Raw genomic sequence first — 15,372 nt, 5'->3', positions numbered from 1 at the left:
GGGTCAAGAAGGACACTGGACACAGGAAAGCCACTGAGGGGACCTGGCCAGGTGGGGTCAGAGTTCCCAGACCTCTGCCTTCTCAGGCTCCAGAGAGGGGAGCTCGGGGGCGGGGCGGGGGGGAGTTGCGGGGCGGTGTACAGCAGGTTTTTGTGGCTTGTCCTCTAAGGACGGCTGTGGCTGTCTGTCCCAGCTCCCAGGAGGGTCCTTGCCTGTCCCACATCCCCAGCAACACTGAGAATGTTTTCAACTCGGTCGGTATGTTAGAAACATAGGGTTGGAGTGAGGGTCAGCTCATTACCTTATCGGGGATGATATTCAGTTTCTTTTGTATGAAAATATATCCCCTGGAACAGGAGAAGGCCTCGTGCTCGGGGCGAGAAAAGAAGCGGGAGCTCATGATCCTCTACAGCAGCGGTTCTCAACCTGTGGGTCGTGACCCCTTTGGCAGTTGAACGACCCTTTCACAGGGGTCGCCTAAGACCATCCTGCATATCAGATATTTACATTACGATTCATAACAGTAGCAACATTACAGTTATGAAGTAGCAACGAAAATAATTTTATGGTTGGGTCACAACATGAGGAACTGTATTTAAAGGGCCAGAAGGTTGAGAACCACTGCTCTACAGTAAACCTGCCTGAGCCAGGACTGAGCAGCGGAATTGGGACTGTTCCGGACCCCAGGACGGACGTGAGGACAGAAGCGCGGTAAATTATTTTGATGATAAAACACTTTGTTTTGTTTTGTTTTGTTTTCCAGGAGGGCGAAGCCTCCAGAGGGGAGTCTGAGAAAAAGAGGAACCTCCGAGAACTCTCCCGGGAGCCCTCGGGGGACAGCGACGTGTTTGGTACGTGACACACTGACTGGGAGCCGTGGTTTCATAGGACGGCCGAGTGCAAAGGCACTGCCACCCGGAAGCTTTAGTTTCTCTAGTTACCTGGGCGATCTGTGAATCTGCTGTCCGTATTGACAATGCGATTCTCAGGAGGCAAGGGAGGCGAGCCCTTCCTCACCTCACAATCCTCTCCCGCCCGGTCCGCTTGGGGCCTGGGATCCATCCCCACCTGCTTCTTGCCTGTTTTGTTTTATTTTGCGTGGATTTCCCCGATTTTCCACTCTGTGCGATATTTCTAGGAGTTGATCGTTCGTGTGTGGGCATTCGAAAGCCGAACACTGCCCGTAAAAAATCACTAACGAGGAAGTGAAATTGGCCCAAAGCCTAGATACTATAGTGTTTATTTTAACTACAAAGAACGACTCGAGTGTTGGGAAGTAACTGTTTCCTATAAAACTGCTTGTTCGTGGTGCCCCAGGGACAAAAGTTGCCTTTACGTGTAGTCCCCTCTGCTGCCAGGGCAGAATGGACAGGTTCTCACGTGGTTTCATGTGAAGGCTCTTGGCTCCACTGTGGCCTCATGACAGTGACACACAGTGATTCACCTGGGACCCCATAGGTAGGCGGACACTCCGGAGATCTGCCTTGTATTCCTGAAGCAGAGAGAACAGGGCGGGGTGAAGCCTAGGGTCCCCTGGTCTATCCAAGAGGAACAGAGCATGACATACATACACATATGTGTAACAGAAATACCATGTAATGTGAACAAGGTCTGCAATAGGCCTTTCCCTTCATGATGAACATGGTACAAGTCCCACGGCTCTTTCAAAGGCAGCCCTCTGTCCCCTTCTCCAAAGATGCATATTCGACTTGGAGAATTATTACCTAGAGTTGAATGTGAAAACCAATGGAAATGCAAACATTCCAATCATATTACAAACTCAGATTTGTCTTTTCCTGGGAAGAATATGCAGACTCTGCCTGTTTGATTTCCCGTGACTTCCCGATGTCTGGAGCTTCGAGCTGCTCACACGTCAGCCGGACGAGCGCACCCACACCTGCCATGGGCACCTCCACAGCACCTCCTTGGCATGCACAGCCCATACTAGGTTAAGGTTGAGGCACAGCAGAGGGGAAGTGGGAGGATCCGACGATGTCCTCACTTCATGTGACCTTGAGCAAGATGGCCCAGATGCCTCGTGGGTTCCATCACTCTGCCCAACAACTCTGAGCAGTGCAGACGGTGAGGCCCCGCAGAGCTGCCGGCATCTGCTTTTGAACCTAATAGTCCCCGTTCCTCATGCTCCCCTGGAATCCAGAAAAATCCCCGTCTGCAGATGCTGAGCCACCGCGTGAAAGGAGCTCAGTAATTCTGGCTGCCACCTCACTGCGTAGTCTTGGAAAATCTATGTGTGAATTCTCTTTAAATTATGGAGTGTTCCACAAACGTCACTGAGAATGACATCATCAGGCCCCTCCCACTTTACAAAAAAGGCCTTTTCTTGACCAAACAGAAACCCCCTGAATGTGACAGGGAGCCAAGTCTTCGTGATGTTCTCTGAGCCACGTGGGTCATCAGCATTCCTTTCACGATAATGTCCCAGCCCCTGCGATTCATTGTGTCCCCGTGTCAGGAGAACCGGGGGCTGTGAAAGATAAGCAGGGGCCGTTGTCTATCACTGACTCATTGCTGCGGGTCACAGGCCTCCAGGTCTCAGTGTTGTACCTTTGCCAGTCAGAGTCACCCTGAGAACCGAACTGGGGACTTTAGAGAGTGCGCGGCCGGGCTGAGGAGGGCCGGCACAGGCGTGCTCCAACCACAGGCTGCACAAGGAGACAGACACACTTACTCATCAATGCTCTCTAGAGTTTCATTTACTTTTCCATTTCCTGGGAAAATCCCTCTGAAGGGTTGTCGCAGATCTAAGCAAACGACACACCAGGGCATGTTTTAACTCTCTTTCTGTGACTGGCTTTCTGACAGTGACACTCCAGGGTGGCTTTGCCTGCTACCCGAGGAGGAAGAGAACATGTTAAGGGTGTTGTCCAAGCTTTGGGGAAGCAGGTTTTCTGCGGTAAGCCTGTCACACGCTTTTTTTAAGCTCACACCCCACACGTGACAGACACTGTTCTTGTCATTTGAAAACCAGGCAGGAAAGGCAGTGACGTATCCCTGCTCTGCCCCTCCCAGTTCCCCAGGCATGGCTCTGCTCAGGTCAGTGAGGTGAATGGAAGCCTTGGATCTCCCTCAGTTATGCTGACAGGAGAGAAGTCCCCAATAGAGGGCGCCCCTGCTCTTTCCGGAACCCCTGGGCTCCTTCCAGAGTGGACCCGGGTCTCCAGGTCAGAGCTGTAAGGATGGGTTTGTCCCACTGGAGGGGCAAGTGCAGGCCTACAGGGTCCTGGGGAAGGACAGAAAGTACCACCTCCCTGCTTCCGCCAGTAGCATGTTAAAGGGCTCAGTCCTGTGCAAAAATCAGGGCAAAATTCTACTGAAATCATTAGAAAATGTCCGCCAGTTCATTGCTCAAACAATGGAGCTAGAATTACCTCGCTGGTCCTGTGGCTCCAACAACAGAACAGCCCGTGAACTGCCACCTGTGTGATGGGGAGAGGGGTACCCGTGGGCAGAGGCCCCGCTCACTGTCTACACCCAGATGCGGGGCCTCTCAGAAACCCATCGTGACCTATAACAGTCTTTGTACAAACTTGGTATTTAATTATTTGCATGTGCTGTTTTCTTCTTTTGCTTGATTTTCTGCTTTGAGGCTCATTTTCCTGAAGATGATGAGGTCACTAGAGCCTGGCCTGTGGCATCTGCAAGTGATGGAGTGTTTGGGGAACACCAATTTACGCTGAATCTCTGTCCCCTTCTGTCCCTAAGACAACCTCTGCAAACTGTTGTATTCACAAGGTCCTGTGCCTTGACCGCGTGTCCTGAGGCCCAAGCTCTTAACTAGAGAGTTCTGCCTCTAGGCTGCTGCTGAATAGGTGATGTGCAAGCATGTGTGTGTGTGTGTGTGTGCAAGTGTGCGTGCATGAAGTGTGTGCGTGCATGTAGTGTGCATGTGGACATGCACATGTGTGTGCACATGTGTGGGTGTGTATGCAGGTGTGCACTATGTGCGTGCATGTGTTGCACATGTAGTGTGTGCATGCAACTGTTTGTGTGTGCATGTTTGTGCACATGTGTGGTTGCATATGCAAATGTGCTAACGTGTGCATACATTTGTATGGTGTATTTACACACATGTGCATATAATAATCTTTCCACAGACAAAATACCTCTGACACTGTTGCTTTGTTCTTTGAATTATGAGATGCCAAGACTACTTTCACTCCAGTGTTTCCATAGAAACGGAGTCCATGGACATGGGTTGTTGGTGTACTGGTAGTTGTTCTGAGCTGTAAACATGAATCCACATGGTGGTGAAACCAGGACCATGCTGTCCCTGTGGGTTGAGCAGTCTGCTCCCCATTAAGGAGCTCCATCTCCTGAGTCCTCAAATGTACGTCTCTGCCCTTCCGATGCCCCTGATGAGAGGACCACCCTGCAGGTGTCCCCAGTGACCACAGAGACAGGTGGGGACTCTGGCTGGGCAGTGTCCTCGCAAACACCAGAGACCCTGCCGGCATCCCCGCTCCCTGAGGCCACACTGACCTGTCACGGGGGAAACTGGTGTCCTGGCTTCTGTTGGGCTTTCAACACTTCGGAAACAAAAGTCCCTTTCTCACATTCTAAAGAGAGACGGGATGTGTCTCCAAGCAGGGTGTGGGCTCACCCAAGCTCCCAGCACCTTCTCTGTGTCTCCACAGGTGAGGAGGGGGGTGCCCAGCCCAGGAAAGAGGCCGGGCAGTGGGCAGCACGGCTGTGTGCTGGCAGAGAGGGCCCTGTGTTGGGAGGTGGGAGGGGCGGGGCTCGCCTGCTGTGTCCTAGGTTGGCAGAGCACACGCTGTCCTGCTAGGTCCTGGACCGGATGAAGCTGTGGTCCAAAGGAGGCCAGTTCCCAGGGTGGTGACTCAGCAGTGCACCCTGGGAGAGAGGAGGCCACCGCTGCCTGCCCCGTGTGCCCATCCGCAGGTCCTGGCCTTCAAAATGACATGTGCGCTAGGGGTCACTTAAGGCCAACAGAGCCACAATGGGCCAGCTGAGCATCCTCCAGAACAAAGCGATACAGACCTCACCAAGGCACAAGTAGCAGCTGTGATGGGCGTGGCCGGTGGGCAACAGCCTGTCCCAGCTTGAGACCCAGGGCTCAGCACCCCATTGAAAGCACCCACATTAGGTTTCCATCAGTAATAGTTACTATTTCTAATCTCACCCCACACCCAGCGGAATTTGTCATGTGGACTGGGAGCTGCAGTGTGGCTGTGGGACTTTTCTCCCGATTCCTCAGCCACCAAGTCCCCTGGGCTGGTCAGTGGCCAAGAGAAGGACAGTCCCTGCAGAGAGCCCAGTCCCGGGCAGGCAGCTCTCCTCACCTCTCCCAGCTGAGTCCCCACCTCCACCCCCTGCAGTTTGGGAGGTGCCATACCCATGACGAATTGAAATAAGTGAATCCTTGCTTCTCCAATGAATCCTTGAGTTGGTGAGCCACACCTCTCCTTCCTCTAAGAGCATCGCCATCAATATTTGCTAAACTAAAGAAACAAGTCTTTTAAAAGGAAAATGAGCCCTGGCTGGTATGGCTCAGTTGGGCATCTTTCCGTGCACCGAAAAGTTGTTGGTTCAATTCCTGGTCAGGGCACATACCCAGGTTACAGGTTTGATCCCTGGTGGGGGCACATACAGGAGGCAACCAATCAGTGTTTCTCTCTCTGTGTCTCTGTCTCACCCCATCTCATCCCCTCTCTCTAAAATGAGTCAAACATATCCTCACATGAGGATTTAAAAAATCAAAATAAGACAATCCCCAGCTCTGGTTCTGACTGAATATAGCCCTGCTCACATACCTGCCCCAAGATGCATGGGGTCGCACCTGCCTTCAGAGATCAAAGGCTTTGATGAGAATCAGGTCCCTGGCTCTGCCTGGGCTCTGCCCTGTGCCACTGCTGAGCCATCATGGTGTCACCATGCTCCATCAGTGCTGCTGGGCCCTGATCCCCCCACACCTGTTCCAGCAGGTGACCTCACAGCCCCTGAGCTGTGGAGACAGTGGCAGGGGGCTTTTAAAGCACACAATGGATGTGACACGCTCTTAGCAGAATAATTTTATCATTAAGAATGTGAAGGCAATTTAGAGCTGCCTGTATCAGTCACCAGCAAGTGAAATGTAGGTAAATTGGTGTAATTTTGGCACATTGAATCAGAATGTTTCATTAGGTAGATGTAGTGCATCCAGGCCCTTCTTATTTCTCAGGGCTCGGTACAACCATTTTCTCATTCTATATATAATCTATACTAATAAAATGTAATATGCTAATTAGACCGGATAGACCGGACGTCTTCTGGACGTCCTTCCGGACAAAGCCATGGTGGCGGGGGCCGAGGCAGAGGCAGTTAGGGGCAATCAGGCCGGCAGGGGAGAGCAGTTAGGGGCGATCAGGCCAGCAAGGGAGAGCGGTTAGGGGCGATCAGGCAGGCAGGTGAGCGGTTAGGAGCCAGCAGTCCCAGATTTCGAGAGGGATGTCCGACTGCCGGTTTAGGCCCGATCTCGCAGGGGTCCCGGATTGGAGAGCATGCAGGCTGGGCTGAGGGACACCCCACCCCCCGTGCACTAATTTTGTGCACCAGGCCTCTAGTCCTATATAATAAAAGCCTAATATTCTAAGTGTCCAGTAGTCCAGTTGTTCAATGCTAATGATATACTAAGGCCGCTCAACTGCTTGCTATGACATGCACTGACCACCAGGGGCAGACGCTCTGACCAGTAAGTTAGCTTGCTGCTGGGGTCTGGCCAATTGGGACTGAGCGAGATGGGCCAGATATGCCCTGAAGCCCTTCCACAGTCCCTCCCTGGCTGGCCAACCTCCCGTGTCCCTCCCTGGCCCCGATCATGCACTGGTGGGGTCCCTCGGCCTGGCCTGCACCCTCTCACAATCCAAGACCCCTCAGGGGGGCACATTGACTGTCATGTAGTTCCATCCTATATAATAAAAGGCTGATATGCAAAACAACCAAAGAGTGGATCAACCAATCACTATGACTTGCACTGACCACCAGGGGGCAGATGCTTAACATAGGACAGTGATGGAGAACCTATGACACACATGCCAGAAATCGAACTTGAGACCCCTTGGCCTGAGAGCTGATACTCTTAACCACTGAGCCAACCCAGCCATGGCTATTTACAGTTCTTGCAACAAAACATAAAAATATATTATTGGAGCCTGGCTGGTGTGGCTCAATGGTTGAGCATCGACTTATGAACCAGGAGTTCATGGTTTGATTTCCAGTCAGGGCACATGCCTGGGTTGTGGGCTCCATCCTCAGTGTAGGGTGTACAAGGAAGCAGCTGATCAATGATTCTTTCTCATCATTGATGTTTCTCCCTCCTCTCTGAAATCAATAAAATTATATTTTTTAAAAAGATTATTATAAGTACCCATTGTGATTAGGTTAGAATTTTCATAAATAAATCTTCTAAGGTATCTATCTCCACTAGATGAGTAGATGAGTAGACAGGGAATATTTTCCATTTCTTCAGTCAGATACTTTATAAAGTGTAAATGGTGTGTGATTATATGATCATGAAAAACTATCTCAAAATGATTCTCCAAAAAGAAAATAAAAAACACCCCTCAAAAAAAAAAACCATCTAAGATATTAGTATATTCACTTTGCTAAAACAATAAATACCTAGAAATAGTTAAAGCAGCAGATAAAGAGATATTTATATTTTTATAAATATCTTGGAATGTCTCCTTTATTCCCATGTATCTAATTATTACACCATCTTTTCTCAAATTAAAAACTCATGTTTTACTGCCTGAGGATTTTTTGTAAGTATTTCACTGAATATTCATTTACTTAAAGAGTCTTCAAGTTATTTTTACCCTTAAAAGATCGCAGTGGCTGCCGCGGGCTGGTACCGGCTGCCCCGCGGGCCACCTCCCTCGGTGCCGGGACCGGCTGTGAAAAGCAGGCATTGTGTGCAGGCCCCGTCCCCACTCCAGACCTTTGACACAATTGTTCCTGTGCTCCCGGGGACACAGTGCTGCAGTTCAGCTCTGCCACTGTCCCCAAGAAAGGATCCGAGCGACCCGTCCCTCGTATAAAACGCCCAAGAGTCAGTGTATGGATGGTTTTCCTCGGGACCCGTGGATATGCCTGTCCTGCAGCACAGAATCAAGCACGGCGATTGTTTCTGACCCTTTTCCCAGGTAACCAGTGATGAAAAGGTCCTCTGAACACTTACAAAGGATCAGGAATGTTTTTAGAAGTGTGATGGTTAAACTTGACACTACGTTTTAGCTAAGAGAGGGGACACCAGTCAAAATGAGTTCAATCTGGACCCCTGCTCCCTGTTCAGTTGATGACAGCAAATGCCAAGGCGAGACAACCTGCTGCCCAGTGTCGAGCTTCTGGAATGTGTGCCTTTGGCCGGCGTAGGAAGGCATACCGCCTTCTGCTCACCCTCCTCCCCTCCTCTCCTTACTTTGCAGAAATTGCAGGTAGCAGTTAGCCATTCATGCATTTGGCGTGCACACATTCCAGAAAGGTCACAGAAAGTGACAGTTGTTTCCGTTTGACTGTGACACCGTTTTTCTTAATCTCCACAGCCAGCGGCAGCTCCAGCTCGGACTTGTTTTTGTGGCCCTGGGGTCACGAGAGATGTCACAGCTTTTTGCTGGTTACAAATAGATCATATTGGTTCTTTGGTTTTTTTGCAAGACTTTCGGTGGCAATTCTTCCAACATTGTGTTATTATCTTATATTATGTGATTATTCAGAATTGAAAGGAAAGAAAAAAGATAATATGAGAAAATTCTAACACTCAGTTCTTGAAGTTGTACAGGATATATATGAAGGGCAGGGTAGCTGCATTTCCTCTGTGTAACTGGGGTTTTCTTATTTATATGTGATTTTGCTTTAATACATATCTCAATGATCAGCACAATTTGCCTGTTTTAAGAGCAGCGAAAGTAAAGTGTGAAAGTAACTTGTAGCGAGGCAGACAAGTGAGGCAGGCGTTGCAGCATCCCCTTACAAGTTCTGCTTATGGAAATGTCATAAACAGAATATGACATTTCATGTTCTTCCCGCGGCTTCTTGCTCTCTGGGTGCAAACACGAGCTGAGGAAGTGCTTGCTCTCTAGCTCCCAAACTCCGACCTCTGCAGCTGGCTTGCCCTGACTGTCACTTCTGAGTCAGGGCTGCACTGACTCCTGTCCTCAGAGCTTCCATCAGATTATAGATCACAGAGGTCAATGCACTCTTTCCGCAGAGGGGCAGACGGTCAATAGGTTAGGCTTTGCGGGCCCGAGGTCCCTGTCAGCTCACTCAACTCAACTCTGCCCATGGAGATGGTGGCAGATGGGTGTGGCTATTCAGCAACACTATGGGTGGACACTGAAATTTAAATTCCATATACTTTCCACATACCACAAAATACTGTTTTTTCCTTTTCCTCTCTTTTTAAAACTATTTAGGAAGGTAAAAACATTCTCAGCTTGCAGGCTGTAGGAAAAAGGAAGTAGGCCAGGTTGGTCCCGGGCACGGTTTGCTGACCCCTTCCCATCAGTGCCAATGTGCGCCCTGCTCACCAGGGAAACCACTAGGATTTCCACTCAGCACAGAATGCAAAGGGAGAACTCTGCCGATCAGCCAGTCACAACATCTCTTGTACTTTAAAAATATTACATAAAAAACTAACAGCAGCACCCATCATGTGAATTGATTGATGAATAATTTTTCCATTAAGCAAGTACTATACGTACACATGTGATATGTGTGTGCTCATGCATACAAGAACATGCACACACACACATCACCCATACATGTGGCTGCTCCGTGGACAGTGGACAGTGGATAGACAGTCCCAGGTCTGGGAGCTGACCGGAGCCGACCCTCCCTCCCCAGGACCCTGTCATGGAGTGGGAGTGGCAGGAAAAACCACGCACTGGGGAATCAGGAAGCTTGGGCTTGGGTCCTTCCCGCCGTGCACTGTGGGTAAGCCCCCCTGACCTGATCCTCTCAATGCAGAATCGGGTGGTGGTGTGAGCATGGAGAGAAGGATGAAGGTGTGTCGGAGAGCTCTTCACCAATAGCACCTCCGCCGTTATGTCGGTCATCAGCGTGGCCAGCCTCTGACACTTCTGAGTGGTGATTCCAGAACTTTCTCCCCATTCTATTTGCCCACCAGGAACGCAGCAGGGGTAGGGCCTGTAGGCACCTGCCCTGTCCACACTGCCTCCAACAAAAGGTGTCCCCTTTGCTTCTGAATCTTTTCCTCCCTCTTACAGGTATCTTTGTCTGGGGCTGCTTGGGAGCAGGGCAGTGGCTGAGTGTCAACTCGGCACATGCTCAGCACAGGCAGCGAAGGCTCTGCCACTGTATTTGCCCTTTGATCTGACCTGTGACCAGAGGCAACCCCTAGGTACCACTCAAACCACATGGGTGCAGGGGGTCAGGTGGTTTGGGGCATGTCTTTCAGCTTCTCTTGTGGCATTTCTAGTCCACAAAAGGCAGCAGGCAGCACGGACATCTCCTAGGTTTCCGGGAAGGGCGGTGGGAGCTGAGTCTGGGGTGGGGGTGGGAATTGGACCTGAACCCGCTCAGAGCCCGAGAGGGCTCTCCCACCTTGTCACATGTCGGAAGAGGCCCCCACCCCACAGACACCCTGGTCCCCGCCTGGGGCTGGACTCTGGGCCAAGTTGTCCTGCCTGCATGCACTGAGCAACTTTGGGGACCTCATGGCTGGCGGGAGGCAGCAGGCTGAGCTCTAGGCCAGGAATGGGATTCCTCCCAGCCTTTTCCAGCCCAGTGATTCCGTGAGGAGTTTCAGGGTGTGACCCCTCATGTCAGATGGGACTGTGACTTCCACACAGGGCAGAAATGAGGTCACAGCTCCCTCCTCTCATGTAATAAAAGCTACTGCTGATCACAGGACACGGCGGGAGGGTCTCAGCGCCATTTGGAAAGATGACAGGGCCGAAGGGCCAAAATGAGTCAAAGTGAAGAAAATGACCAGGTCAGGGGCCGGGAGCTCGGTTGGGGACAGCCTGCTTCTCTGTGGCTGCTGAACATCATGGTTGTCAGAACAAAGTTACTGTGAGAAACGCTAGATGTTACACATGGAACAGAACCCATGTGCATACCGGGCTCCATCTTAAATCTCATTATCTTGACGACCCCTGTGCTGGGAAGCCGGGCATATGGACTGTCACACCCCTTGTGCGATGAAGAGACACGCACGGTGGAGCCCCCAGCCCCAACACTGCTGTGGGAGGGTTCAAGGGGTGAGCTATTTAGAGCAAATAAAAACTATATGTTCTGGGCACACAAAGGAGGCATTTGAGAGAGCTGGGTGGGTTGATAAGACTTGTTTGTAAAGAGGTTTTAAAGCAACCTCGGGGCAGCCGGGCGGGCAGCCGCATGCCTCTCATAGCTGCAGGATGTCTGCCATAGCACATCCACGGCACAGCGAGGCCTTTTGTTTCCCTCCCCTCCGTGGTGACCTCCTCGGCGCTGGCCCACAGAGACAAATTCCAGGGCCCGCAGGCCCCTCTGCAGAGAGCAGCCTGCTGGGCGGGCCAGAGACATGCCGGTACCCCGTGTCCCTTCTTCTGAAGTCAGGGTGGCCAGCCAAGCAGGGTCCTGTGCTCTTAGCATGTGCCCCCCGCCCCTCGCCCTCACCCCTCTGGACAGCGTGCTTGTCTCCATCATTTTGGCTTGAAGTTCTGTTGAAGGGAGCAGAGCTCTTCGGCCCAGTTCATAGTGCACGGATTTAAGGCAGAATGGAGTCCCCACCTGTCCTCATCTGGGGGGCAAAAGTTGAGTGCTTAGGCTCTGGTCCCAGGCACCTTGTCCCTAGCACATAGCTAGCAGCCAGCACCAGGCTTCTGCAGGGGGCCCCTGGCAGGGAGGGCCTGGGTCCAAGTTTGATCAGAGCCCCGCAGGGCTGACGCTGCGACCCCACCAGGACACCAAAATGGAAAGGGGCTGCCGGTCCCCAGCAGGACTGGTGTGTTGCTGTCCTCTGTGACTCAGCACATCCTGTGGGACAGGACAGTCTCCTGTTTGACAGCACAGATTAGCACGCTCAGTGTCAGGAGCCTCACGGGCTGGAAAGTAACCTGGGGGTTTTGTTGGGCAGTAAATGACCAATGTTGTACCTTCCACAAAGACGGGAGTGTGGCCACGCTGTCCACACTGGAGGACATGAGTGTGGGGTGCACATCCCCCTTTGCCGTGTGAACTTGAAACAGTCAGAGGCCTTAAATAGGGCCATCTGGTCACCTACACTGTGCAGGCGGGTCAGAAAGTGGCCTACACATACTCCCCAGCGCTTTATTCTGAGACCAGGTTTTTCCTGTTCTTTTGATTCCAAATTGCCTTTATTCTGTAGTGAAATCAGGGACTATTCCATGGGGGCTATTGTTTCTCTTCATGTCTTAGCTGGAAAAATGGAAACTTCTCGAAGTTCTGGGAGGCAGCATGCGCACCCATCATCCTCACCCCTCATTTTCACCACTTTCCTGGTCTGTGAAGTCTGGATCGCCTGATGTACGGGAACAACGCGCACATACAAACCAACAGTGATGACCTCTGGTGAGCTAAGCCTCACTGCACGTTTCCAAGGTGTAAAAATTGGCAAAGCCCCTATTAGCGGGAGCAATGATCATTTTTCATTGTTTCCGGTCTCATTACAGATCTGATCGGCCATGAATATGAAATGTATTAAAGTTCCCTAATGACATTAAAGTTGGATGATCCTTACATCTAACATTTTTAGACCTCTAATCATAAGAGAAAAAATTAAATTAATTGTAGTAAGAAGCAGGGCACTGTCACCTTCATCTTGTCACGCGAGGTTAGTTACCTCGCAGTTAAGTTTAATCAGCTGGCCGGCACACACAGAGGGGTCTCTGCATTCTGTGTCACTCTGGCTTGGAGAGCAGTCTGGTCGTGCCCTGAGAACTCTATGAATGCTTTCTGTTCCTGCTGACCTGGGAACCCCTGGCATTCAGAGGCAGGAACAAACTCAGGAGGTAAACCAAGGTGGAGCTCACACCGCCTCACCCCTACAGGCAGGTGTGTGTGCACAGCTCTCACTGAGGGGACAGCACCCTCCCAGGTCAGCCCAGAGGGATGACGAGCCCCCAAAGCCAAGCACCAACAGCAGCAGCGAGCGCTGTCATGGGAGAGGGGTGACAGGAGGCACTCGGGGCACACAGCGCCATCAAACACAGAAGGTTGTGCAGCCCCACACACCGCAGCAGGTTCAAGGTCATGGGCATGTTTGAAACCGAACTTCGCTTCTAATCGCCGTGGCTGCGAGCAGCTGAGTGGGGCGGGTCACTGACGCTCACAGTGTGGGAGTTAGGAGGGTGGACCTCAGCCATTGGGAGAGTGAATAACCTGTGGCCCACTTCTCTGTGGCCTATTTTAAAAAGCAGAACTGGGTGCCGTCCATATGCATCCTGATTTATTGGGCCTGGAGGAAGCCACGGGAGGTGGGCACCCTGCCTGCCTGCCTGCAAGGGGTGACGTCGGTGGGAGCAGCTGGACTCAGGGCGTAAGCGGGGCCACCATCGCCTTTTGCTGGAGCCCCTCAGTCTTGACAGCTACCAGTCTGGGGCCACAGTCGACACCGTCCCTGATGTCACCATCCTGCATGGCGGTGTCCCTCTGCCATCCTGTGATTTTAATATCGCCACCTTCCAAGGGCTGTCGCCGGAAGTTTTCTGGGCCTCATCCTGGCAATTAGATCGAGGTGTTACTGTTTTTTAAAGAAGTCTTCTCGCAGCTCCTGTGGAATGTGCACAAAGGCGGAGTACTGTCAGTGACGCTCCCGCCACGTCAGATCCCAGCCTCACACGGCGCCACAGGCTCAGCGCCGTGACCAGCGTCTCGCTGAGAGTTGGGCATCGTCTGTAACAGGATTAAAGCTGATATTAATTGACAAAATGACACTGCACTTGGCCTTCCAAAACCACAGCACATCCACAGATTCCGACTTCCCCCTCCCCTTGTGCGAGGGAGCAGCTACTTTCAGGGTACAAATGCCCATCTCTGCGCCTCACAAACGGCCACATTCAGGAACACAAAGCCCAACTGTGGTGAAAACGTTGGTATTCAGATGTGCTCATGTTTGGTTAATGCGTTGAAGCCAGTACAATGTAGCCCTTGTTTTCCTCCACATTTGCATGGATGCATATGAGCCGCAGAATCTGAAGCACAGCTAGAAAGCTGGGCTCTTTCTGTGGGTCCTAGGATGAGCTTTGCGCCCTGCAAACCCTGCAGCTCCGTGCCGGCCATGGTTTCTTCCTGTGGCTGCGGTGCGATGAGGCATGTTCACAGGTGTGTTGTAAATGCCGGTGTTCCCTCGTGGTTGAATTGAATCAGTGGTCACGGAAGACGTGCTGGGTTCTATGTGCCATGTTTCCAAGGCGTGAGCATGGCTGCATCAGGCAGCTCTCCCAGGAGCATGGATGAGGTCACGGTGGTCCTGGTGCCAAATGTCTGCCTTGGGCTTCCTAACTTGCACATGTTCATGATATTTGCTTGGAGTAAGTTACTATGCTTTGCAAATACAGGCCAGTACGTCAACTGCATGACAACTGTCCCTCATGGGACAGCCTCTTGACCCATCTACCTACCTATCCACCCACCTACCACTTACTGAGTATCTAATATGCACCTAGTGATTTTATTGAAAGAGGGTAGAACTCTTTGCTTTTTGCTATTTTATGTGTGTGGAAGTATGTGTTGTGGACATACAACCCTCTCAAACATAGGTGACAAAGGAAACGACCCTGCATCACGTGGTGTGCAGTCATCCCTGGATGGTCCCCTTCCTCCCCACCCAGGGCACCCTCATCTCTTCCAGAGGCAGCCCCTCACCCTGAGCCCACCTGAAGTCTGGTCCCCCACACATGCCTGCTAGTGCCCCCCATTGTTCTAGGAGAGGCCAGCCACTTGCTCACCCCTGAAGGCCCAGCACAGTCTGGCCGGTCCACCATCTCCCACCACACCTCTCCCCTCCCCACCCGCTCCCACCTCAGACTCCAGGCCTCTGCTTCTTCCTGGAGCACACACCGAGCTTAGTCTGCCCAGGCCCCGTCCTGGGGTCCTTTCCTCCATAGTAGCACCCCCAGTGCTCACACGGCCACAGTCTCCTTTCCCCCGTGTTCCTCCGGGGGCCTTCCTGAACCCCTACCCTGCTCTGTTTTCTTTCATATTATAACTTGGTATGAAATTACATATTGTATCCATTTCCTATGGCTGTCATAACAAATTACCACAAACTGGGTGACTAAAAACAACAGGAATTTCTTTTCTCACAGTCTGGACGCCAGAGGCTGAATCAAGCTGTCGACAGGACCACACTCCCAAAGGCTCCAGGGGACGGTTGTCTCCTGCCTTCCG

At 51.6% G+C, this 15,372-nt stretch overlaps 1 protein-coding gene across 3 annotated transcripts in view; it reads left to right on the top strand.

Annotated features, from left to right (window-relative positions):
* MBP (myelin basic protein) overlaps positions 1-15,372 on the top strand; it is a 70,832-nt gene that overhangs the window by 23,724 nt on the left and 31,736 nt on the right. For all 3 annotated transcript variants that reach the window (XM_006090801.3, XM_006090798.3, XM_023755626.1), the window contains one exon: positions 764-851. In XM_006090801.3, coding sequence (XP_006090863.2) covers positions 764-851 — 88 coding nt within the window. The remainder of the gene's footprint in view (positions 1-763; positions 852-15,372) is intronic.

Source organism: Myotis lucifugus, unplaced genomic scaffold, assembly GCF_000147115.1.
Source record: "Myotis lucifugus unplaced genomic scaffold, Myoluc2.0 scaffold_82, whole genome shotgun sequence".
Taxonomy (NCBI): Eukaryota; Metazoa; Chordata; class Mammalia; order Chiroptera; family Vespertilionidae; genus Myotis; species Myotis lucifugus.
This window is presented reverse-complemented; position numbering and strand designations above follow the sequence as displayed.